Source organism: Micrasema longulum, unplaced genomic scaffold, assembly GCF_059751315.1.
Source record: "Micrasema longulum isolate JH-2025_06_02 unplaced genomic scaffold, ASM5975131v1 h1tg000133l, whole genome shotgun sequence".
NCBI lineage: Eukaryota > Metazoa > Arthropoda > Insecta > Trichoptera > Brachycentridae > Micrasema > Micrasema longulum.
In genome coordinates, this window is record NW_028277339.1 from 1,127,711 (window position 1) to 1,155,020 (window position 27,310).

At 31.9% G+C, this 27,310-nt stretch overlaps 1 protein-coding gene across 2 annotated transcripts in view; it reads right to left on the bottom strand.

The window, feature by feature from the left end:
* Ttd14 (TRPL translocation defect 14) overlaps nt 1–26,964 on the bottom strand; it is a 65,208-nt gene extending 38,244 nt beyond the window's left edge. The window contains exons 1-4 of one of the 2 annotated variants that reach the window (XM_088242042.1): nt 26,631–26,942; nt 26,109–26,176; nt 25,836–25,873; nt 25,503–25,540 (exon numbers count right to left, since the gene is read on the bottom strand). In XM_088242042.1, the coding sequence (XP_088098168.1) occupies nt 25,503–25,540; nt 25,836–25,873; nt 26,109–26,176; nt 26,631–26,679 (193 nt within the window). In that variant the 5' untranslated portion in view covers nt 26,680–26,942. Of the gene's footprint in view, nt 1–25,502; nt 25,541–25,835; nt 25,874–26,108; nt 26,177–26,630 lie in introns of both variants that reach the window. The other variant, XM_088242048.1, reaches the window with a different exon arrangement.
* Nucleotides 26,965–27,310: the final 346 nt, after the last annotated feature.

Sequence of the window (27,310 nt, forward strand, 5' to 3'; positions counted from 1 at the left end):
TGGGTTCCGTGTCTGATTCCTGGCATGGTGGACTGAGAATATTGAATAGGTGATTGATTACTCACTGCAATATTTCATGGTCCATGGATTCGAAATAATCACTGATACGCCGGGATCGACTTCTAATGCAGTTTCCTATGAATCATTAGGTGCGGATATGGAAATGGTGATAGTAATAGTTTTTTATTCAATGGATTAAAACTTCAAAGTTTATGGCGAACGGTCGAATACATTTTAGATTAAAAATGACTAGGCAATATCGCTTAAAAATGATCTTTGGCAATATAAATACGTAAGATTGTCAGGAACAGTATATTCGTAAATTTACTAAATACAATAATATGTAAACTTTTTGCACAATAATAAATGCTATTCCGTGAGATTGAATCAAGCGATAAAAAGTGATTTTTTTCTTTATTTTTCTGTGGTAAAGTGAACCGATTTTTTGTATTCAAATTCTGAACATACCATTGTGTCAAATAAGTACTTTTGTTATGAGAATATTTGGCAGCAAGTCGATTAGGGCAAGTGTTTTGATAAATTATGCAATTAATAATATTTAATTGAATCTTTAATTGAACCGCCTTGCCAAATTTATTTCAGATAAACACCACAGTGCCGTTGTCTTATACAAAAACATAGCGTCATTAGCCATTACAATAAATATTTGTTAAAGTTTTTGAATTCTTATTTTTAGGATAATAATACAGGTACCTATCAATCACCATTAATATTTTTTTTAATGTCTCGTGCAAGTATACACTATCAGCACCATGACGACAGGTGTTAGAACGACTAAATAAAAGAGAAGTATTTTTTTAGTGCTCTACTCGTAAATCAACGCTTACTTTCAAACCGAATCGTAATACTTTAAAACGACATAATACAAACAAAAAACAATTATTTTCTTATCTAGTTGTGAAGTTTTTACAACGAAATTCCATCATAACAAGAGTATGACAAGGTTTAATGCTCAACGAAGCAAATCAGAAATATTTAGAGAATATGCGGTGGTTTTGTAATTCTACTGTTGAACCTGGTTTGATGGCGTCAAATATAAAAATAGATGACAGAAGAATTATAAATAGTGACACGATATTCATTCATCGTTTCTGAAACAGGTTTAGTTTGATATTATCGAGCTTTTAAATCTGCAGAGTTCAAATAAAAATATAACAGTAAATACTCGAAACAATAGTACCTACACACCGAATAAATTTGAACAATTAATATTCAATAAATCCTGTGGCTAGTGTCTCCGACCCACGGACCAAAGGTCCGTGGTTCGAATCCCACTCTACCCCAACTCGATTCCCATTTTCTAATAGTGAGTTATTTACAACTCGTTGAAAATGGCCCTCAAAAAATTAAATATTTGGGTAAATCATAAGAACTCAAATATCTATTTGTAATTTTAAAAAAAAAATATATATACTATAAGAACACTATAAGGAAAGATATTCATTTACGAATGTCATACCTCAGTCGTTCAAAAAACAAAAATAAACTATTTTCTAAAAAAAAAAACGTTTCGCAATATATACAAGTGTTTCGTTCATTGTTTGATTATAATTGTTTTTTATTATTATTTTATAATTCGTTAAAGGCCTAAGCCGTTGAATAAATAAATATACGGGGCACGAAAGTTTGTTTTCCAACACTATAACCAACGAAGAAAAAAATCTTTAATCGAACAGTGATAAATTAATTACAAGATATTGATATCTTTGACGATACTTTAAATAATTATAGGAGAACTGTAACGCAATTTATAAAATCAAATAGTCCCTTATGTTAGATAGGTGAAATAATCTGTAGTATAATTTATTGTAATAACTTTCATAATATTAATATAATTAAATTAAGCTTGTACATAAAAAAAAAATACATTAACTATTTTTTTTACTTATTTGTGCATGTTGTAATAATTGATGATTATTATACCATTTTCGTATGTATTGTTTATTGTTTGTGAACAACAATAAATAAAATATAATAAAATAACAGTGCGGCTATATACAAGGTGGCCAGACATCCCTAGACCTATAAAATAAAGGTTAATCATGTGCAGTAAAATGGTAACCGTTTGAGATATCAACGTTTTACTGTTTTTTTTTCCCTTGATTTCGGGGTTTAGTTACAAAAAATTATATTTTTGTCGATAAATAATTACTTTTTCTTTATCTATAACAATAAAATTATTACTACAGTAACAATTAGATTGCGCTTATAGAGATGCCTTTCGCTCTATTGCGTAGAACAATAGCGTTCCCAATTTTTGGTTTAACAATGAACGTGTAACGGACGGATTCGATTTGCGCTTACAATTCTCGACTAGAGTCCGGCCCGTTGTACTGCTGTAAACTGTAGCTAACTTCGGGATTGATAATCATATAATGGTCTTTATCCGTATGGGCGACTCTATAAGCCGGTGGCGTGTTGTTATTATTATTACTCTGAGAAAGTATAAAATACTTGATCTCACAAAAAAAAATCTATCGCTTTATCGTAAGGTAAAATACAAGGATCTTAAAATAATTATTAAAATAGGTATCTCCGATACGCTTGTTAGGGACACTATTTTGAAACTAAAAATAATTAATTAAAAATAAATACGATTATGTGATAGACTTTATTGTTATAAAGAAAAATAAGATTATGTAATTATTTATCATTGATTGATTGATTTGGTGTTTATTTTGTAGAACTCCATATTTAAACTTATAATTAGAAATCAAACACTGATTTGAGTCTACTGAACACTTTATTTTATTTTTACAAATATAAACATATAAAAATAAAAACTTCGTGACAATTGTTTCGCCTTATTAGGGCATTTTCAAACGAATGTGAAGATTATTTGGATTGAATGTCCTTATATAGTTATATAATTCAAGGTACTTAAGTATAAAATAAAAATAATCTTATGAACTATAGCATGTACATTAATCATAATTGAGGGAAAAACCGATGGTTAAGGGTGAGGCTAATACCCGTATGCAGAGACAAAACTTAAGGTGAGGAAAGTACATTCTAATTTCAAATGCAGAAAATAACCCGAAGGTGAAGACAATAGAATGTACTTTCCTCACCTTAAGGTTTGTCTCTGCATACGGGTATAAGTGTTTAATAGGTAATGGGGAATTTAGGTATTTATATTTGAATTTCGGGGAAAATATAACAAAGTAAGTATTTATTGACATACAAGTATGTATTGTGACATACTTGTACATGACATACTTGTATGTCAATAAATACTTACTTTGTTATATTTTCCCCGAAATTCAAATATAAATTCCCCATTACCTATTAAGGACATTCAATCCAAATAATCTTCACATTCGTTTGAAAATGCCCTAATAAGGCGAAACAATTGTCACGAAGTTTTTATTTTTATATGTTTATATTTGTAAAAATAAAATAAAGTGTTCAGTAGACTCAAATCAGTGTTTGATTTTTAATTATAAGTTTAATTATTTATCCACTAAAATATAATTTTAGGTAGCGAAAGCGAAATCAAGTGAAAACAGTAAAAAAAAAATGGTATCTAGAAAACGGTTAGCATTTTTCTGCACTTGATTAGTTAAAACGAACGAAGTTTAAAATATACACGCACGATTATTCAGATGAAGCATAAAAAGTGGAATTTAGGAGTATCTTGTGATTGTTTTAACCGAAATTGAGTAATATTTCTACAAATTAATTCCGGATTACTTTGTGACAAGTGAAATTGTGAAGGACATAATATTTACCGATAAAAGTGAGTTTAACTTTAAAATATTTTGAATCTGACAACTGTCATTTCAATATAAAATAAGTAAAAGAGACAAGAACGAAGCTAATTCATTTCTTTAATCTAATTGGTCAACTGCTTAGCTCAGACGCCCAGCTAATTATTCACGTTCAGGCTCGAAACACATAAATTATTGATATTCTGGTGATCCAATAGATGGCAGTAGATTTCATCGATATTTTTTTTCGTGTTCACTCGATTGCATTTACTGTTAACAAGGCGTAACCCTTCATAACATAAAGAAAATGAATGACATTACTTGCAATAAGTGTTCTAACATCGTGAGCCCATCAAAAGCACTTAAGTGCTCACGGTGTTATGGAAGTACCCACTACTCTTGTATGGGCACATCCGCAGCAAATTTACGGAAAATGTCACAAATCACACGTTCAAATTGGAAATGTGATGTGTGCAAAACCCAGGACCCAAGATCCAGAGCGTCCAGTCCACACGTGATTAATGTCAATCCTACCTCGCCCATTGCCACCGCCACCATGGAGAACATATTGAGTGAAATCAAATCACTTAGGGAAAGCAACCAACATATACTACAAGAATTTAAAAGCTTTAACAGTAATATTTCCACGGAACTGAGAGATATAAAAGCTACGCTGGAGTTTCTTACAGGTGAGTATGATCAGCTTAAATCAGATGCCACAGTGAATAAAAAAACCATAATTAAGTTGATGTCAGACAACCAGACACTTACTGCCAGTAATGAGTTACTTGTCAGGCAGGTTAACATGCTTAATCAAATTAATCGCCAATGTAATGTAGAATTACAATTGGTACCCGAAGAAAAATCCGAAAACCTCACAGAGATCATCCGCAAATTAGGCGCCGCAGTAGCATATCCAATTGACGAGGAACAAATATTGGCCTGCTACAGAGCTCCTCAGATTAACAAGGAATCCATAAGACCGAAAAGTATTATTTTCCAACTACCGAGTATTCGTACCAGGGATGGACTTTTGACCGCAGTAAGAAATTTCAACAATAAGAACAAACTCAAGAAATTAAACGCGGAACACATTGGCATAAACAATAAATCTCCCATTTTTGTAATAGAGCATCTAACTAAGGAAAATAAAGACCTTCACGCTGCAACCCGGCACTCGGCTAGAGAAAAAAACTTTCGATTTACCTGGGTCAGGAATGGAAAAATTTTTCTTCGCAAAGATGAAAATTCTCCTGTTATACATATTGCCAGTAAGGAAAGTTTATCAAAACTGTAACTTGTTGGCTTTTTATTCTGTATTTTGCTCTTATTTTGTTTCTTCGTTCTCTCATTTTTTAAGCTTGAAAAACATATTATCTTGTATTTATTTTTATTTTATAAGTATCACAGATGTATCTTTTTGTAGCTATAACTTTTATCTTACAATTTTTGTATGCATATTCTTTTACATTTCTTGCTTTCATCTTATAGGTTTATTCTCTTATATTTTTAATTTGTATTTTAAAGATGGACCAGACACGTCTTTTTGTAGTTATATCCTTTATCTTAGAAACTTTATTAGCGTAGTCTTTTATATTTCTTGTTTTAATCTCACAAATTTAAGAAACATATTTTTCTTTATTTTTAACATGTATTTTAAAGGTATAACAGACATGTCTTTTTATATTTATAATATCCATATTACAAATTTTATTAGCACATTATTTTTTAATTCTTATTTTAATTTTATAAGCTTAAGAAACATTTTCTCATATATTTGTTATATTTATTTTGAAGGTATAACAGACGTGTCTTTTTGTAGTTATAACCTTTACCATGTAAGTCCTCTAAGCGTTTTGTTTTGCGTCGGTTGTCTCAATTTTATACACTTGAAAGGCGTTTTCTCTTTTACATTATATTTTTATTTTATAAATATTGCAAACATATATTTTTGTACATACAAACTTTATCTTGCATGTTTCAAAATCATTTTTTTCATTTGTATTTCTTATTTTCATTTTACAAATCTGAAAAACAAATACTCTAGTATTTTAAATTTTGATCTTTTAAATATTAAAGACACTCATATTTTTTATCTTTATTTTATAAATATTACACGCGCATATTATTTTGCTTTTAATATTTTTCTTACTACTCTTGAATGCACACAATTTTGTTTCCTTTATTTTAGATTTAAAAGATCGATAAATTGTTTCACTCGTATTTTTGATCTTTATTTTGTTATACGTATATTTTCTTATAGTTATAACCTTTATCTCGCAAATTTTATATGCATACTGTCTTGTATTTTTTACCTTTACTATATAAATTTTACAGGCATTTTCTTTTATATTCATAACTTTTATCCTTTAATATGTAAGAACATGTTTAATTTTATTTTTAACCTTTTTTTAACAGTCTTGAATTTTTGTAATAACCACTATTTTTTAAGTTTAAAATGCATGAGCTGGTCGATCTACTATTACTTTTTATGTTTATATTATGTACCACCTACAACTATAACAGGTTGGAAGCTATCAGATATACATTTACAAATTGCTTATTATATTTGTGTTATAAACATAAAACAAATCATTGCTTATTATACTCTTCAAAACCAAGGCCATGTTCTCAAAGTCTTATCCTCAAATTACCGGCGCTAGTTTTTTTGAAAATGTCTCTGACGTAAACCGGATGATGGTACAAGAACAAGTAACAAGAAATAGTGGAATGAGCTCTACAAACTTAGAAAAAAAATATTCCTTAATTCAGGATTATGTTGCTGTTGAGACCTCTCTGCGTATAATGTATATGAACGCAAGAAGCATGCGTAACAAAGTGGATGAAATTGAAGAAACTGTAAAAGCTGTTAATAGTATCATACATATCTTAGTAATAACAGAAACCTGGCTGACAGAAGGAGAGGAAGTTTTCTTCAACTTTACTGGATACACGGGCATATATTCATCGAGAAATAATGAACGCGGAGGAGGGGTCGCTATATATGTTCATACAACATTAAATCATAGTTTAATAGAAAAATGTAACTCTGATAACACCTTCCTAGGAATCAATGTAACTGGTAAAAATTTCAAACCCTTTAAACTTTATGCTTTCTATCGTAAACCGTCTGGCAATATCACAAACTTCTTCACCTGCCTTGAAAATATTTTACAAAAAACCAAACAAGACACAATTATTACTGGGGATTTTAACTTAGATATTCTTAAAAACAACGAACATACTAGTCGCTATATTAACACATTACAATCGTACGATTTTCGCATTTGCAACATGACATTTCCCACAAGAATCACGCAAAACTGTTCCTCTTTGATTGATCACTTTATTTTAAACACAAAAAACATATCCGGCGTTATTTCAAATATTGATGATCCTCTCAGCGACCATAACTTGCTCATATATGATTATAAAAACAACATAAAAATATGCCCAAATAACAGAATATACAAACTTCATGAAAATACAAAGATAGACTACCAAAAGCTTAAAACCTATTTTCAAAGCCATAGTTTTAATCATATAAATAATATCAATGAAAACTATACTAATTTTGATGAACATGTAAGAAAAGCGATTGTCCACAGCAAAAACTCAACTCGATCTAGAAATAGAAATGGATATCTAGGCAATACTCCATGGTTTGACCAAAAACTAAGCCTGTTAATAAAACAAAGGAATATTCTACACCGACAATGGAAACTTGATCCTTGTAATATTAATCTTATGCATCTTAAAAACAGAGCTAGAAATGATGTCACTAACTACCGAAGGATCGCTAAAGTAAATTATTATAAGCAACAATTTCAGGAAAACATGTACAATCCACGGAAAACTTGGAAAACAATCAATTCTATTTTCTCCAATAATAGATCCCAATCTAAATCTGTATGTGAGTGTCTAGATGTAAATGGAAAACAATATACTGATTCTAAACAAATGGCAACAATGTTTAACGACTTTTTTCTATCAATAGGTGAAAAATTATCGGCAGTTATTATTACTACATCGCCTGACCGAAATACCATTTACACACAACAGAAAGCTAATCAATCACTCTACATGCCACTTACAAAAAAAAATGAGATCGCAAAACTAATTTCTCTCCTTAAATCTAAAGCAGCTCCTGGATCAGATAATCTTACAGCATCTTTATTTAAAATATGTAAAAACGAACTTATTGACCATCTTGTTGTTATTATTAATCAATCATTGTCACAGGGTATTTTTCCAGATAAATTAAAGATCGCAAAAATAATACCAATTTACAAAGATGACTGCAGTAAAAATGTCCAAAATTATAGACCGATATCTATTCTCCCGGTTTGTTCTAAATTGTTTGAATATGTAATTAAAGATAGACTCACAAAATATCTAAACGCAAATGATATCCTTTCGAAAAGTCAATACGGCTTTATAAAACAATCTAATACAAAAGTTGCAGCATTAGATTTTGTTTCATCCATTCAGAGTTATCTTGATAAAGGCCTTTACACTGCGGCAATTTTTATAGATCTCAAAAAAGCCTTTGATACAGTCAACCATAAAATTTTATTGGAAAAATTGGAACATATTGGAGTTTGTGGTACTTCTCTTGATTTACTAACCTCGTATTTAGAAAATCGAAAATGTTTTGCTGAAGTGGGAGGTGAGCATAGTGAAATGGGGGATATTACATGTGGTGTCCCACAAGGTTCTATTCTTGGCCCACTTCTCTTCCTGATCTATATAAATGACCTACCGAACTTGAAATTCATGGGAACAATACAACTCTATGCTGATGACACGATTATTTACTTTAACAGTCCAAACCTTGTGAATTTACAAAATCAAATGGAACATGACGTTTCCCAGCTTACGACATGGTTAAAAATCAATAAATTAACATTAAATGCAAAAAAATCCCACTATTTAATATTTGGAAATAAACTTAATATAAATTTGAATATAGCAATTGGTTCAGATCGACTTGAAAAAAAATATGTTACTAAATATTTAGGCTTAACCATAGATTCAAAACTAACCTGGAATGATCAGTTTAATCATGTAAAATCTAAAATTGCGCCAATTGCTGGAATCCTGTATAGACTTCAGAACATGCTTCCGACAACACTTCTTCGGGCCGTATATTTTGCCATGTTTCACTCTCATCTATCCTATCTTACCTGTGTCTGGGGATTTGCGACGAAAAAGAGGATTGCGGAAATACAGGTTCTACAAAATAGAGCAATAAGAAATGTATTTCGTTTTCGAAGAGATAAAAGCATAAAGGAGATATATTCCGAGACAAATATAGTTCCTTTTAGTATTTTACCTTCATATGAAATAACTAACACTTTTTTACAAATTTTGCAACATAAATTAAACTCAAATTTAGCGCTTACTTTTAACAGTGATATACATAACCATCGCACACGATCTCATAACTGTCTACATTTACCCCCTGTACACTCCTCTAAATTCGGATTGAGGTCACTCCTCTACATTGCCTCTACTCAATATAACCTCCTGCCTATTCACTTTAAATCAATTTCTTACCAGTCTACGAATGGAAATCAAATAACACTAAAAAATCATTTCCTCAAATTATTTCTCGATAACCCTTAACCCATGTGATTTAATGTTAAATAATATATTATAATTTGTTTTTAAAAAGGTCTCCAAAATATGTCCATTTTTGTTTTAATTATGTTCAACAAAATGTATTTTTATTTTTTATCTGATAATCTTAAATTGTATCAATCCCAGAATGAGTTTGCTAACTCATGGGAATACAATTGTGTTTTTGTACATTTTTGTATTTTGAAATAAAAAATAAAAAAAAAAAAAAAAACCTTTATTTTACAGGTCTCAAGGTGTCTGGTCACTTTGAAGATTTTCATAGTACGCCGGTAGTGAGTAGTGAGCAACGCGAAACGCGAACGCCGCAAGATACGCGTATTAAAAAAATCGCTATTTATTTTAACACAAGAATATTTATTAGCTTAAATATTTTATTGCAATAGCGCGTGTGTAAGGTGCTCGAGTCTACTTACGTGACGGATTAGTTTGTCTGATTTTTAAGATTCATACAAAGTCACCCACCTTAAAAAAAAACATCATGAAAACGGTACGTCAAAAATAATTTAAAAACAGATCTTGATAAGGATGTAAAAATATCAATTGGAATTTTTATAATAATAAGGTACCTACATTCGGGATAGGAAATTCCTGAAAGTTAACAGTTTTATTTTATTTTTTTATTTTATTGAAATAAACGGCACTTAGTGCCTTTTACATATTAGTTACAAATACAATTAAATATACATACATGTAAGCTTAATTTAAGTAATACAAAGCATTTAAAACAATGTTATTAATTTAGAAAGTCTAAGAAATATAAACTATATAAAAGAATAAAATATTACCAGTTGTAGAATTATCGATAAAAAAAGATAATTTGGTATTAGAAATACTTTGAACCAGTTAAAAAAATAACAAAGAAGACAATTTTGAATAACATTAAAAAAATATATATATATGTATTATTATTGAAAACTAATATTTAGGTAAATAGTATATGTTTATGTAGAAAAATATACAATGATGTAAAAAAAATGATAAAGAGAAATATTTTTTACTTATAAATTAATTAAGAAAAGAAACGAAAAAAATTTAACATTGTTTATTTATTATCACTTGGGTAAATGTACTGACATAATTATTGATCCTATTATTGTATTTTGTGGTTTTATTTATATAATATAATTGCCATTTGTATTTTTGTGTTTGTTTATTTTGTACAGTTCACTTTGCAGCTTGTAAACCTACTCATGTATATTTTTCAAAATGTAAAAGCCCTCTGTTAAATAAACAAAGTTAGTTGAAATTAGCTTTAGTAATTAGTAATGTCACGCACTAAACCATTATCGCTATCACAACACGGTAGCTTGTCTGTAAGCTACTTTAATAAGAAAGCATTCAGACGAAATTGTTTAGCTGGCAAGGATCTTCATGTTTAGTAAAGATTATGAGTATGATAATAGACAACAAATCATGTAAGGTAACAATACTCATTGTAAATGTATTGAAATAATTTACTGTAATTGAAATAATCAACTGAACGTACGTGATACGTCTACATATTATATGACGTTCCTAATGGTATAAAAATGATTGAGATTGACGACTTTAATAACGTTGTAGAAAGATAGATGACAGTTTCGATATGGCGCATCGGATTAAGCGGGCTAGTTTACTGTCGTTTGATCAACTTTTGAAGTCTGCAGAGGCAAAGCAGGGAGGGAAAATGACCATAAGCGAGACCTGGCGGGAGTTAGTGGCTACACAATACCAACAGAGTGTTATGGGAACACTCACCCTCGCTGGAGTAGGCTCTGGAGGCGCAGTTGGCGCACAGGTCATCCTCGCCCCCCGCGCGCCCTGCAACATCACACCTGTATACCTCGACCTCACCCCCACCCCCTGCCGCACGCACGCGCTGGAAGACCATTTTCCCAAGAACGACCATTGGAAAAGTAGAAATCTTTCGTAAGCGGGAAATCGGTCATTAAAAGTGCCAAAATAACTAAGCGATAGGAATCCGAATAGTACGGGATTATCCCGGTTAACATTTATTTATTGGATTATATTATAAACGGGATTGTAACGGGATTATCAGATCATAAAAAACTTTAGATTAAAATTATATTGAACAATAAGCTATAACAATAGATCACTTAATTCCGTTGGATATTTTGAAGATCGTTTTCTATTTTTCAGACACGTAAATCTGTTCTATAATCGATATTATTGTCTAAAGACCCTTTTCCCGCCCATAGAAGAAATATACTTTGACAACATCTCTATCGTAACTCAGATTCCAAAATATGATTTTTGTAAAAAAACTAAAGGAAATAAAACAGAGGTCATCCTTTGAAAACAAACTTCAGCTTGACTTGTGATGTCGGGAATGTATCATCAACATTACTAAGATTTAAAGCTTCTATCTAGGAGTTTGAAAAATACAAACGAGATAAAAATACACTAATATTTTTTTCTTAGAACAAGGTGATATTTAGGAAGACTTCGGCGAGACAAGACGCGGCGCGGCGCGCGGGCAACGGAAAAATTCGCGCTTGTAGAAGGCGGGATCGTCGTCCATACTCGGTTACGAAGTAGGCATTTAGCAATACCAAATATATTAGCCAATGATTCAAGTATTATTATCAATCACAATAATTTTATTGCGACACGCTTTAGGTACACGAAGCGCGACGGCGGAGCAACTCGGGCAGAAGTTCAATAAACTAACGATGCAAAATATAAATTGAATATATTTTATGTTTATTCCACTACACATCACCCTACGAATAACATGTTTTACTTGACTGCGGTAGATATTAGTTATAGCTACAGTATAAAAAATACCCTTCGATGGTTATCCACAAAATCACAATAATAAGCAAATCGGTAAAAATGCAGTCTAATTCAATTTTAATTAGAACTAACCCAATTCTTAAATAAACTGTTACTTACACCAGTCATTTGTGAATGCCTAGTCTTCAATATTCCCGTCTCAAAAATGTTTTCCCTCTCTTTTGCATTGAATTTCGATCTTAAAATGATAAGTTTAAATTATCCACGTTGTTTAAAGATTATGGAAAATATTTTTTGATTTACTGACAATCCTTTAATGAGAAAATGAAAGTGTATTATAATCGACATGGGAACATTTGGGTTTTTCATAAACAACGCAAAACAATCTCTGATCTACATGTACATTAGTTGAAATTTATATCAAATTTTAAAAAAACAATTCATTGTTTGCACGATTTTATTTCTGTTCGTTTTCAAAGTGGGCTTCGAAAGATCGATAGAGAGGATTACAGTAGAGAGTAGAGTTGACACGCGACTGGAAGTAATTTGATTAGAATGAATATAAAATTTGCATCGGAATTTAAATACTGCGGATCCACTAAAGTAATAATAATTTACCATGGATCACGGAAAGCATGGTGTTGTCGGGAGCTAGCTCCGACTGTTTTCGGCCAGGGCAAGTCACGGTGGTACACTATTTGCATTAGCAGGCAGGTATTAGTTACAGAGATTTGAAAATTTTACAGTCGTAAAATCGTTAGTGCTGCGGCAACGTCCAAAATTACCAAATTATTTACGTAAACATTTATTCCGAGTCTTTTAACAAGCCCCTTAAACGAAATGTTTCCTCGTGGCATAGCCCTCGCTCGAATAATCTTGAAGACTTTTTGCTGCCGAATCTACGGAATGACAATTAACCTCTGTACAAGAAAAAAACGAGGCTGTTTATACAACACAAGAAATATGGCATTCCATTTGTCTGGCTTCACAAACTAATATCCGCTGTACTGTGGCTTATAGCGCTGTCCTAAAAAACGTAATGTATCGGAGACATTTAGAACAGCTGATAGATTGAACTGTCCTTATTTGAGTAAATAATATTGTGTACAACAGCGAGGCGAGGGGCTGACTTGCGTAATGGGCGGAAGGCATCTTCTGAAACTGAACCACGTCAGCGCAGAAACTAATATTACATACAAAGTCACGAGGAGACTGAAAATTGGCGTTGATTCAATTTTTGAAAACGAGCATTTTAAAATCACCGGACCGAAGTCGGTTTTAAGTTAGAGCCAGACCCCTCATTATTTACTGAATGTGACCAATTTTTGTCTACGAAAATAGGTTTTTTTTTCTCAAAAATGTTCGTCGCAGGCGAAAACGGTAGTCGAAAAATTAGGTGAGTAGAGATAAACGATTAAGAATAAACTTTTTCTGCGACCAAATGATTAAAATATATCATATTACAGACTTAAACAAGCGCCAATAAAAAATATCATCACACCTTAAATCCGATTCCATGTTTGATCAAAATAGTGTCAATTATACGACGGGTAAGGCGTTTTCACATCACAGCAAAAATCTACCCGGCCGCTGCCCTATAACAAAACATGGGGTGGATTGACTTTTATCGTATGTAATTTATTTATTTATTATTAACTGGCAGGTAAATGCACGAACCGGTGCACCATGTGGTCGAGTAATCTCCACTTGGATTTCCTTTAGCAAAATATTCACCTGGGAGTAGAAACCAAAGAAATAAAACGAAAAAAAAAAGTATCCACCCACCCTAATTTTACTGGGTCGGGTGGATTGGCACGAAAATGTGAAATGGGCGTCAAATGGACGCCAAAACCACGTGGTTTTTCAATATTATATTTATTGGGTTATCGCATTATAAAAAAAATTAAATTTTGTTCACGTTATAAGTGTGGGTATTAAATGTATCTGTTGATCAATTTGTATTCCAACCAAAAGAAATATTAGTTCTTAATTATTAAAAAGGTTAGCCTTATATTAGTTATGGAATAACGAGATATTTCGACACATAATATCGTCGGGTTTCTGACACAAGTTGGTGACTACAAATCTTCGAAAAATTCGATTTCTTTACAACTGGTACAAGTAATCTTTGTTTAAGAAGCAAATAAAAATATGTCATATTTTATAAATAAAAATAATAATATTAAACTTGCGGTTTTATTTGAATTGTTGATTTGAGACGAGCTTTTGACATTAAAAGTGTCATAACTAGTAAAAGGTTAGTTACCAACTTGTTCCAGAAACTCGGCGATACCTGACAGTAAGTTCCGCGTTCCGATGGATCGTTTGGGAGATAATTTTGAAACTCCGGATGGTAATGAAAACTATATATAGTTTTTGACCAAATACCGAGAATAGGTTTTTTTATATCTGCTTTTTTATCATTTCGTCGTTCTGGGTAAACACGTTTACTTATTCTGGATAACCACAAACTGGTGGGAATTGGCGATTCGGGTTTAATTCATGTTGATATTAGTTATTTACCATTTGGTTAAATAAAGTAAACATAAAACGCGAATAGATAAGATAAATTAAAACTAAAAATAAACCCAACTTAAGCAACCTTATTGTGGTATATATATTTTTTTACAAAATGTTTAGTACGTTCTAAGGTTTAGCCGAATGATACGATCTATTGGAGTCATTTATTTTATTTATACCAGTAATCAGCACTTTTTTTAAAAAATAACACAAGTTTTTAAAAATACGCCGTTTTCTTAGAAAAATTATATACTCCGAAAAGATAAAAAAAGATTTAGAAAGTTTAATAATGTTTTTCCAGTTTGCATTGGAATGAATCCTAAGTTTAGGTTCGAATTAAAATGAGAGTATCGTCGAAATGATACAATTTAAAATGCCTACGTGGCGTAAATAAATAAATGGATAGTGGATATTGACACGATAAGCAGAAATAAATAATTAGGGAAAACATTTTGTAAATAATTTAAAGAAATCGTTCTGTCCTGCGCGGTCGAGACTGTTCACAAAGCTGGGACAAGACAATATTGTCATATCTGTTGTATTATCCGCATGTAAACGATACCTTAAGAAGCGTAAAATTGTTTCATTCTCTACTGAATTGTCGAAATCATGATTATTTTTTTTCTATAAATTCCATTTTCGAGCATATTTCCAAAGATTTTTCGATCAAAAATTGCAAATTTGTTTGACAACGCATATTACAACGCAAATTTTGAAATAATAAAGGCGCAATTGTAAACGTGTTACATGGAGGCAAATTTTTTACATGGTTTTTCCTGCAACCGCTACATTGTACCTACTTTTTTAGCGCATCATGTTTTTCTATAAATGTTTTTAGAGCTATTTTAAGTTTTTCATTTCCTCGGTGACAACGTTTTTTTCGTAAGCACACGTAAGCTCGAAACCTGAGTATACTACCATCAGCTTGATTCATTTTTAAAATGGTCGATAACGCACCTACGCCTACGACAGTAAATTATTGATCGTGAATGAAAAGGTTGTGTACAATACCTAATAGTCAGAGAATATAAAAGAAAAAAGGACAAGTACCACTCAATATTTAAAAAATCTGTGGATTAGCAAAATCGAGTACTGAAAACACTAACGTCGTGCAGGATTTTTGCCTAAATTTACTTTGATGAATTAAAAATAATAGTTTTCTAGGCACACTACCAACCGTAGAAAATGAAATATCTATGTAGTATGGCATCATTAAAAATATTTACAGAAAAATTAGTACATCAAACAATGCCTTAGGAGAATTTTGGATTTCTAGTTACGTTAAGTAGTTAATCACGTGATTACGATTCACGTCAGTAAAATACCAAATGTACTAATTCTAGGTGAGTTTTCTTTGAACAATTTATCAGAACATTCTCGATAGCAGATAGAAGGTCCATACTATTCGTAGGTATATGTACATATTTAACGATACAAATAAGGCTGTCGGAGCTAATTGTATTGAATGAACGAGTTTCCCGGGAAAATAATTTGCTTTATAAAGTATGAAACCAACTGTTTTCTACGGTGTAATTTAAAACTGGGTGACGCAATGTGAATACCTCTTTAAATGGCTCCCTGAACGCAACCCTGGGAAGTCCGATGCATTTGCATTGCCCTCGGCCTTGACTCGACACTCGACAGTGTCAGAGGTGGGGGAGAGGCAGCGGCGTGGGAGTGAGTAATCCACGTGAGAATACTTCCACTTCCACAGGGCGGTTATTTCTTCTAAATGAGATTCGTTTTCCAATTGGCAATTCAGTAGAAAGGTTCCAGTTTTATCAGACACTTTATTGCGGATCAAACGACCCTTCGGATTACTGTCCTTCGTTGCGCATTATAATAATTAAAGAGTATTGCATAAAATGCGCGCGTTGTTACAACAGCCATGTTTATGAAATTGATTGCACCATACAGAATTGGGATAGATTTTTCAGTAAAAATAGTTATGGGCGTTTATTGCTGAAACGGTTCGACAATTATTGACAAAACAATAATACGTTTCAATATTTTGCTTCCTTGTAACAGTTCGGTTTAAATGTCAAATGTTATGCAATAAAATTGTTTTAATACGTCAAGTGTGCTTTTAACATACTTATACCAAATGTAAATATTTAAGCGTGTATAATATAAATAATATGCATGCGGGAATAAAGTACGATTCCTTCTATTACGATTTCATGACATGTGTAAGCTTTTAAGCCACCTGTTCAAATAGTACATAGAAATACATGTGTAAGAGCTAAAATTATCAGAAACATAGGTTCATAAAAACATGAATACACATAGGTACTAGGTATAGTGTTCTCTCTTCACTCTTCATGACATGTACAGGATTATTATCCAGCAAAAGTAATAGCAATATTCGATAATCTATATTAATGGCCTACACGTTATATACGTATAGTGCGGCTGTTTGCGGCTATCAGCAGACGTGTGAAAACAACGGATGGTCGGTTATCTTATCGAACTTCGCTGTATTAGACCTGAAATTCTGAAAACTAACGAGTGAATAGTAATTTACATTCTTTCATTGGGAAATTACCTTATTGGAAAGGTTTGATTGAAGCATCTCCGATAAGAGTTTAAATCATGTAATAATATGCAAGTTCGAACGATTTTAAATTGATAAAAACTTTTATTATTAGAAGCGAACATTAATCGATGGGTACATTTTCAAAGCAAAAAGTAAACATTCAAAGAAATTATGTTTTCCCGTGTAACGACTTGAGTTCTTTTTTAATCAGTTAGTAGCGTTGGTAAGAAGGTATTATTTAAAATAGAGTATTATATGAAAGAAGGTTGTTAGATCCAAAGCGTTGTTCTTAAAGTGTAAATGGTAGATACTAATTTACGTACGAAGGAATTTTGAACTCCGCTGCAGGAATATATAAAAACATTAAATTATCTAATAAAATAAATAAAACATCTTTGTTATTAACCATTAATTTTTATTTTTCACCGACCGGTTTCAAAGCAAACAAGCTTCTTTGTCAAGGTTTACGTAATTAATGAATTGATTCCTTTTTATTTTATTTCTATCATGTTCACTAAATACTACACGTGGACCCAATAAATTAAGTGGTTTTTTCTTACACGGGTGGTAATTTGATATCATTATTTTCGAAGTAAGCCAGGAGAGGACTAAAAGAAATATTGTTTATTTGGTTATTAATTATTGTTTTCTTATTATGAATCGCTTTTTTAATTTCTAAGATTTCTAAGTTGTCTAATATTAATATTTCATTTTCGACATGAAGTACTTTTAATCCAGTGTCTTTATTGAAGCTATGATTATTTTCTATCAGATGATTTGCGAATTCAGAAAAAATATTATTATTTAATCATCTTAAGTGTTCTTTTACTCTAATATTAAAGTTTCTTTTAGTTTTTCCAATGTAGATTGAATCGCAATCATTACAATTTAATTTGTATATTCCAGATTTATTATATTTATGGACTTTGTCTTTGTGATTTTCCAATATTATTAGTTGTGTAGAAAGCCGGTTTAATGTTTGATGGTAGGGAATTTGATAATTGTTTTGAAAAAATGTCATTTATAAAAAGAATTCGCCTCCATTGTTTACGTGAATAAAAATTAGTGGTTAAAAACAAAGTTGTTTTATTTATTTTATTATAATGAATAACCACAAAGTTAGTGCTTCAAATATAAACTTTATATTAAATTATCTATTCTTATCGAATATACCTTCTCGTATTCAAAAATCTCGTGTTGACGTTTATTTATTTTTAAATTATAAAAGAAATATAACATCCGTTGTAATATACGTTCAACGTTAACCTAACTACTGTTTACTGTAAATATATTTACTAATATATTTTGTATTTATGTAAGGAATTAATGCCAAAATTGCCAACGCCAACAAAAGCATTTACACTGATGCAAAATCATCAAATGAAATAGAAAGAGTCAAGTTTCTAGGGGTCTCCTAACTTAAGGGCCGTTTACACGTGGACAATACAATAGATTTGATAATATTGTCCTAGCTCCGTGAACAGCCTCGACCGCGAAGGACAGAACGCTGGGAAAATACAAAATCTCGGCCGCGGTTCACAGGTGAGCGCTGCGAAAATGAATACACGACAGTGTTTGTTCAGAGCAAATTCACCAAAAATATTATTAATTTTGTAGCAAGATGTATCGGCATTGTTAAAGGACGAACTAAATAATAAGAAGCATTTTTTCTGCGGACATTTTCGGCTGATTTTTTTTTTTGGGAGCGATACGTTCACGTCAAGCAAATTGATATTGTCACAAGGTTCTGTCTACAAATTGCTGTTTACACTTGGACAATGATCGAGTCCTGGGACAAAACAATATAGTATTGTCTACGTGTAAACGGCCTTTTATTATCTCCCTTGTATCCTATCATTCCAGAGCCGATACCCGACATAGCTATACGAGATCAATTAGCTCTTTCTATAACGACTTGTTATGAATTATCCGATACGTTTTTATTGATTGGTATTTGCATCACTATTTATACTTCCATTTTAATAAATAAGACCAATTTATTTTTAATGCAAACTTTCAAAATGTTTATTCAATAAATTTAATAACGATGAGCGGAGGAAGGTTTGTCATAAGTCAATTTTTTTTAAAGTTACCATTAATATTGTAGTTACCTTGGGGTGTATGGCGATATCACATTTTTACTCCAAATTGTAATATAACCTATGCACGGGAAAGTTTTGGGATTTTTTAAATTTTAGATATGTAAAGTACCTACTTAAATTCTTCCACCTGTAAAAAATTAACAGATGGAAGAATTGAAGACATGAATGTTCAAACATAGGCAAAATGGTGAATGTTATACAGTGTGTAAAGTGGCCACTTAAACCAGCAAATGACAGGTCATAAGCCCTGTAATTGCCTAGACTTCCATATTACCTTATTTAAGGAATTCTCTATCCCTGTTGTAATTTGTTTAAGTACCTACTATTTTACAACGCGAAAATATTTTTTTGTTATTTTAAAGCCAAAACGATTTTTTTAAATCACCGTTTTTTAACTCTGAGCTTGGTCCTCGTGTATGTATTAGTAACGCAACGCGGTAATCACTAAACCAAATAATTGTTTATAAAGGCTCTATAAAATACGTCTTTATTTATAATGGGTTGGGAAAAAAGTCATTTCGTATTTCGCGCCCTGTTTTTTAAACTAAGTATATCTCGTTCATTATTAGTCACATCGGATCTTACGATACGACGTTGTAAAGGTGTGAGTGTATACTACAAACGCTTCTTTGACAGTATTGCGCTTGGTCAGTTCAATCGTAAATTATCGTGCGTCGAGTATGGAGGTCTCAAAGAAAGAAATTTGCCATATTTTTCATTTTTACTACCTGAAAGGGAAAAACGACCAAAAAAATTTGTGATGTATACGGGGCCACTTTTTCGGTTTATGCTGCACAACGGTGGTTCGGGCGATTTCGTTCTGGTGTAGTGGTGGTGTATAATGCACCACGCTCTGGCAGGCCTGTCGTCGAAAATGTCGATAAAATCATGGAAAATATCGAGACAGACAGTCATGTTAGCAGTCATAGCATCGCCCAGGAGCTGAATATCGATCATAAAACCGTTGTGAACATTTGCAGAAGGCTGAATTTAAAAAAAAACTCGATGTTTGGGTGCCACACGAACTGACGCAAGAAAACCTCATGAACCGAATTTTTATCTGCGAATCGCTGCTGAATCGCAACAAAATCGACCCATTTCTGAAGCGGATGGTGACTGGTGATGAAAAGTGGGTCACTTACGACAATGTTAAGCGACAGAGATCGTGGTCAAAAACCAACGAAGCGGCCTATACCGTGGCCACGCCAAGACTGACGGCCAGAAAGGTGTTGCTGTGTGTTTAGTGGGATTGGCAGGGAATACTCTACTATGAGCTGCTCCATGGCCAAACGCTCAATCCTGTCCTCTACTGTGAACAACTCAGCCGTTTGAAGCTGGCGATCAAACAGGATGCGGCCAGCATTGATGAATAGGAGAGAAATGGTGTTTCATCAGGACAACGCCAGGCCGTACACATCTTTGCTGCCGCGGCAGAAGCTCCGGGAGCTCGGATGGGAAGTTCTTATGCATCCACCCTATAGTCCGGACCTGGCACCAAGTTACTACCACCTGTTCCTGTCTATGCTATGACCAACGCGCTCGGGGTACAAATTTGGCCTCAATAGAGGCCTGTGAAAATTGGCTGTCCGAGTTTTTGCCAATAGGGACAAGTGCTTCTACGAGAATGGCATTATGAAGTTGGATTCTCGTTGGCAACAAGTTACCGAACAGAACGGCGTATATTTGACTTAAATCGGATGATTATAACACTTTTTATAATGCGAAATATACGAAATTACTTTTTCCCCAACCTAATACAAAAACGGACATTTGCGTTCTTATATATATTTTTTTTATAATGTCTTCAAACTTTTAAGTGGCGGTCCCCAAATCAATGACTAGTAATTGCTCGTCATTGGACAAACAGTATCAAAACATCACATGATGATTCTCATATTTGATAGGTTAGATACATTGTTTCTTCAATTTAAACGGTGCTACCATTTCGATAAGGTAGACATTCAATTAATATGTCGATTGCGTGTTATTTGAACGGTTCGTATGCTGTTTATTTCTCGGAATACACAAATGTATCGTCATCATTGTCATCAATAAAGGTTTGTCAAGCGTCTCTCGTTGTTGAAAAATTTCACAACATTCCACGTAAATGTAAAATTTAAAAAAAAAACGCTTATACGACAAAAGAAAATCGGAAGCTATACGGGTTTGAAAACAACTGAATTTTTTTTTTTAAATCTGTACGAACGATTACCCACTCGATAATCGTTTTTTTTTACCATTCGAAATATAAAAGTCTGTTAGCTACCAAGCAAGCAACAGTTCCAGAATTCGATTCCCGAAAGGGTCGACAAGAAATATTCCAAAGTTTTCTGGACTAGGAAGTACCTGAAGCGTAAGAGTAATTAACTTTCCTTTAAAATATGAAAACTTATTGATTGATATACGTCTCAATTGAGGCATATGAAATTGTTCTATAAATATGTAGACCTGTAAATACCTAGACTTCCAAATTTTCTACTCTTGAATCTTCTCCACCTCCGTTACAATAGGTTAATTTACATTCAAATTTTAGAGAAGAGAATATAGAAGACATGGATTATGGTCATTGGCCGGTTTAAATGGCCACTTTACAGCGCATTCACCGTTCTGCCAAATTCGAGCATCCATATTTCCAATAACAGGTCATTAGGCCTGTAAATAAATGCCGAGACTTCCGTATTATCTTCTCTTTAGAGATCGACGGAGATACAGAACATTTTACTGTTCTCCATCTCCGTTGAAATGTGTTAATGTTAGTTACTCTCTGGGGGTGAAATTCAGCCATTGTCTACAAACATTTGAAGAAACTCAAAATATTGTTAATTTATTTCAAAGCCACAGTAGATTGTTATAAACGCAACTTGTCGATGAAAATGTCTCATTTGATTAACCCCTGTGGCTATGATGTCACATGAGTCTACATAAAATACAAGACTTGATAATATATGTATCTTATTTTTTTAAATAATGGAGTTGTATTTTGCTATAATATGCCTAAACTATTCGATTATTTTTAAGTTATGGAAAATAGATTATTAAACGGAACATAATATAGGTAACCAAGTGTTATATATATATTTTTTAAATACCTTTAATTAAAAACATGTCATATTTTGCTTGATGTATATTGACGCGTATATGACGTTACGGCACCGATTTCCCGATCACGAGATTTTTAGCAGTATTTTAAGAGTCAAGAAGTAAGTATGGTATTTGTGTAATTTGTGTTAGCATACAAAACCTTCGCCTTGTAATAATTATCGCCTATGCACTTGAGAACGAGGAAGCCATTTGGCGTACTACAAGAGCAACAATTGGATCATACTATTATTTTAGCATCACAGTACAATATAATGTAAATCCAATAACGATTTTTATTGGATTCGCGGCCGGGAGATCGATTCTAAAATAAATATACATAGTTATAAATAGCACAAGGTGATATAAATTTAACGTTTTGGAGAGCTAAACAATAAAGATTTTGTGATGGAATATTAATTAGACAATAGGTCCCTGGACTGAAACTGCGAGGACAAAACTAAACATCTTACATTTACCTAACTAATGATCGAGATACACTGCGATTGGAGTACAAATGCAGGATCCTTTGCAGTATTAGGTGCGGAGGGGAGGATGATGATTTTTATTCAGTTAACACAATATTTATTTCATAGGTATTTAGTCACCAGCATTTGTACACCAATTGCAGCTTTATGGCCCATTTCAGAGAGAAAATTCGATTTTACTTTGTAGACGATTGAAGATTACTCTGTTAACTTCTTAAGTTAACATTTATCTTCAATTTTATCTACAAAATAACTTTAAGTTTTCTGTATGAAAACCAGAATATGCATACGTTTTTTTCTTCTAAACATGTTCAATTTGTTACAATAGGTTGCCGACGAAGATACTTCAAGTGTTCATGAAAATATACTCATTTTCGTACACAAATATCGGTTTCTCTTTATAGACAGTCGAAGATAACTCTGTTAACTTCGCACTGTAATCGGGGCCCTGGGTACGTATTCTGATGCGAAGATAAAATTTATCTTCAATTTTATCTACAAAGTAAAATTAGGTTTCCGTATGAAAAATAGAATATGTTTACATTTTTTTTTTTGAACATTTTCAATTACCGGTTAACGACGAAGGTACTTTGAACTTTCATACAAATATACACACTTTCGTACATACATATCGAAATTAGTTCATACCGTTTCAGTATATACCGATGAAGAGTTCATAATCGCGGCCCTTAAGAAACATATTTTTATTCCATTTTTTTCATTGAAGACTCGTATCGATATTAATTCATTTATTAATACATAATATTCCCAGTTTTACTTTGGTACGTATTTTTCTCGCATACGTCTTTAAACTAAAATTATATAAAAAACGCCTTTTACTTTTTTAATTTTAAAAATAGCCATTTGGAATGAGCCCGACAATGCACAAAAGTGAAATAAAATCAATTGGTCAAAAAATAAGTATCAATAAAAAATATTTGTAGGTGTTGCCCAATACGCGAAAAATGTAATGGTTAATAAATCTGGGCTTATAATTAAAACTGTTAATATCTTCCAGGATTAAAAAAATGTACATACACACATTTTAATCCACAAACTAATCTCTACAAACGAAAATTTAATTTAATAATACCTCGACTCGTATATTTACGTAAATTTTCATTTAACATTACATTAAAACAGACAGGCGGTAAATACACATTGTGTAAAGTGTTCACAACTAACCATTGACAGATTATAAGCCCTGTAAATGCCTCAACTTTCATTTTCTCTTCCCCAATACGTCGCCATTGTTGAGATGTCAGTCAAAAAGGACGGCATATATTTAAATAAATTATTTTTGCACAACAGGCCAGGAGGCCCAATTGCAGTTACAAATAACAGAACAGACTCATGCTTAAAAATAATCACATTTAAATTTTTGTGTTCTCACTAGGAATCAAACCCGGAACCTTCCGAGTGTGGGTCAAGCGTCTTGGCCATTACGACACGGAGGCCGCCCAAGCAAAGCAAATATGTTTCTGAATAGCCCCACAATTAACGGGATGATTCTCAACAATATTTATGTGGCCTTAAAAGCAAAAATTTCAATGTTTTACTATATTTTTTTATTAAAATTCGAGAAATAATAAAAGTGATATGATCATTATGCCTCTGTTTTTTTTCCGAAAATATTTAAAACTAGATATCACCAGTGCATAAACATAAAATTAATAGTGTCTTTGATTTTGCAAATAAATGCTAGTTTATATCAAGCATGAGTGTGCGTAAAAACTGGTCTCCTGTAAAAAATAAGTTTTCATAGTTGTGCCCCAAATATTCCCTATGCTGTTACTTTTTTGTTTAAAACTTATAATTTTAAAAAAGTGTCTTCCAATAAAATATGAAAAACAAGTATTATTACTAACAAAGGTGAATAAAGCATTATTTGTGTTGCAAGGACACATTCTAATGGCAAAAAAATGTTGTAATGTATGTATATTTAGTTTAACACATGAATATTAAGCCTTTATAAAACATATACAAAAAAAAACTATAATTTGTATAAATGATTTAAATAAATAATAGCAAATACATAATATATATATTCTTTCATAATATTTTACAAAAAAATATGTAGATATTATAACAAAAAGTACAAAATAGTACAAAGTTATTTATTTAAGAACTCATTCACAAACTTTAAAAAATAAGAGATAAATCAGACTGAGAAATATCATGATCTTTTAAAAGTCCTTAAAAAAAAATATTTCAATTTTATAATATTCAAGTTTTCCTTTACAGAAACATAATATTTTAATAACATCTAAAAAAGTATGCTTTTATCTTAATGTTTCTAAAAATATATAAAAAATAAACATCAACAGAAAGTAGGATACTCAAAATGTATATTTATAAATCAAAATACATCATCGTTTTGATCTAAGACAGTCAAAAGTTAGATATAAATTTAGGTACCATACTATTTAGATCAATAATTAAGTACTACATAAATATTACAAATTAACTTTATCTCTGGAATCAAGAATTGGAGATGTAAAGGATATGCTCATTCTATATTTCATATCAATGTTAAGCTAATTAATAAATTCCTATGAAAAATAATAAATTTAGGTACCGCAGCATTTAAAAAAATGCAAAGTGTAAGAGTCACCTTATAATAGTGAATATATTATTTTAATGATAAATGGTTACAACACGGACTTACCTTCATCAGCACTGAGGTCAGAGAACTTGATACCACCACTGTAATCAGAAATCACACAATAACATTATGGCTTCTCGTTTTAATAATTTCATATCATAAATATAACAAAATGTCAGGTGCAAATTAAACTTATAATGAGCTATTAAAATTTAAAATGGTATCACTAAGAAACTCGGGAAAATGATTAACTAGTTTTCAATTGAAATAATTGCATAAACCTGCCAAATGATGTTCAGCGAGTTTAAAATTATAAAAATGGGCTTTAGAGCGATAAATATATATGAATAATTATAATGAAATGTATACATGTTGGCTTGGGTGAATCAAGCGTACCTTAGGAGAACGGTGGCAGTTTCTGGCACACGGAAAACCTGCAAATAAACGCATTGTGGAGCCATACTCTTCCCAGGAATGCCTTCTAAGACATTCCATATACAAATAAACAGAAGACAAATTGTGTGCCACTATGAGCAATTTTAATAAATCAGAAATTCAAGGAAAAGTTTAAGTGAATAAGATGAACGTTTAAGATATAGGGCACACATTTATAAGTAACATATTTCAAACATAATTTAATTATTGATTAATTACTGAAAAACAAATTACCTTCCATCCCAAATTTTCAAAGAAAGTACATAATCGAGATTGTCCTGTTGTTTTTCCGCCGCAGGGCCCTGTAATTTTAGAGGAAAATACCGTTGCCATGAAAAATGTGAAATTGATTGATATAAAACTTTTCTAAACTAGGTATGAATGATAAGGAGGGGATGAAAAATTTTCAATTTTGCGGAATGTCAAACTGACGTGAGTCGAGCACAAAATAATACCTAAATTGTCTTAACCACAAAATCCTAAATTATTTGAAACCTGATGTGATAATATACTGCGATCTAAAGCATGTTGCGAATTTCATGATTCAGAAAAATATATTTTTAGAGAATATTATTAATACATAATTGAGAAATATAAGATAAAGCTAATAGAAACTAACGATGTGAATCTCTATAAATACTAGGTACTTCTGTTATATAAATTGAGGACAAATGTGAAAAATACAATGGTTTAAAAATAATTTTACGGAAAGCCCATAAATCCTGAAGAAAGCCATGTGCTTTCAAATTAACTTACCGCCAGTCAAAACGATTTTGTGAACGCGCTTTTCAGGTTTAGAATCCATTGCGAATGTTGAAATAAATTAATTGTAAATTATTATATTTTACGAACACCAAATCACTTTTAATTTATTCATAATAAGGATCAAATATCATAAACAAGTAACAAAAATGGACATATTCACTAATGTACACCACACGACGAGACAACACGCCGCAATAGCATAATTTGAAATGAATTTAGTCGGACGTCCGATCGAGATCGGATCCCGGTTGTCGGCTTCGTCTGGTTCCGTCGTTCGTCGTCTCGTGCTCGTGCGTTCGTGCTGCGTTGCCAACCTCCATCATGTGAAAATCGGTAGATGCAGAAAAAGAAATCGGTAGATTTCGGTAGATTCGTTGCCTAGGGGCAGGGGGGGGGGGGGGGTTTGGAAGTGAGGATGCATTTTTTTTAATCAAAAGAAAATGGCGGCCACCTTGGACTAATGGCTGACGTTTGCCTGATACACGGAGGGATTCGATTTCTAGTAAGATCACAATAATTAAGGTAGGTAGTTTTTTTTTACATTTATCGTAATTTTAAGCTTAATTATAAAATAATGACTTCTAATCGCTGAAAAAGATTACTAAATTTGAGCAGAAAATAGTGGTAGGTGACAAAAACTTTCATTATTATTGAATGATCTGCTGAAATTT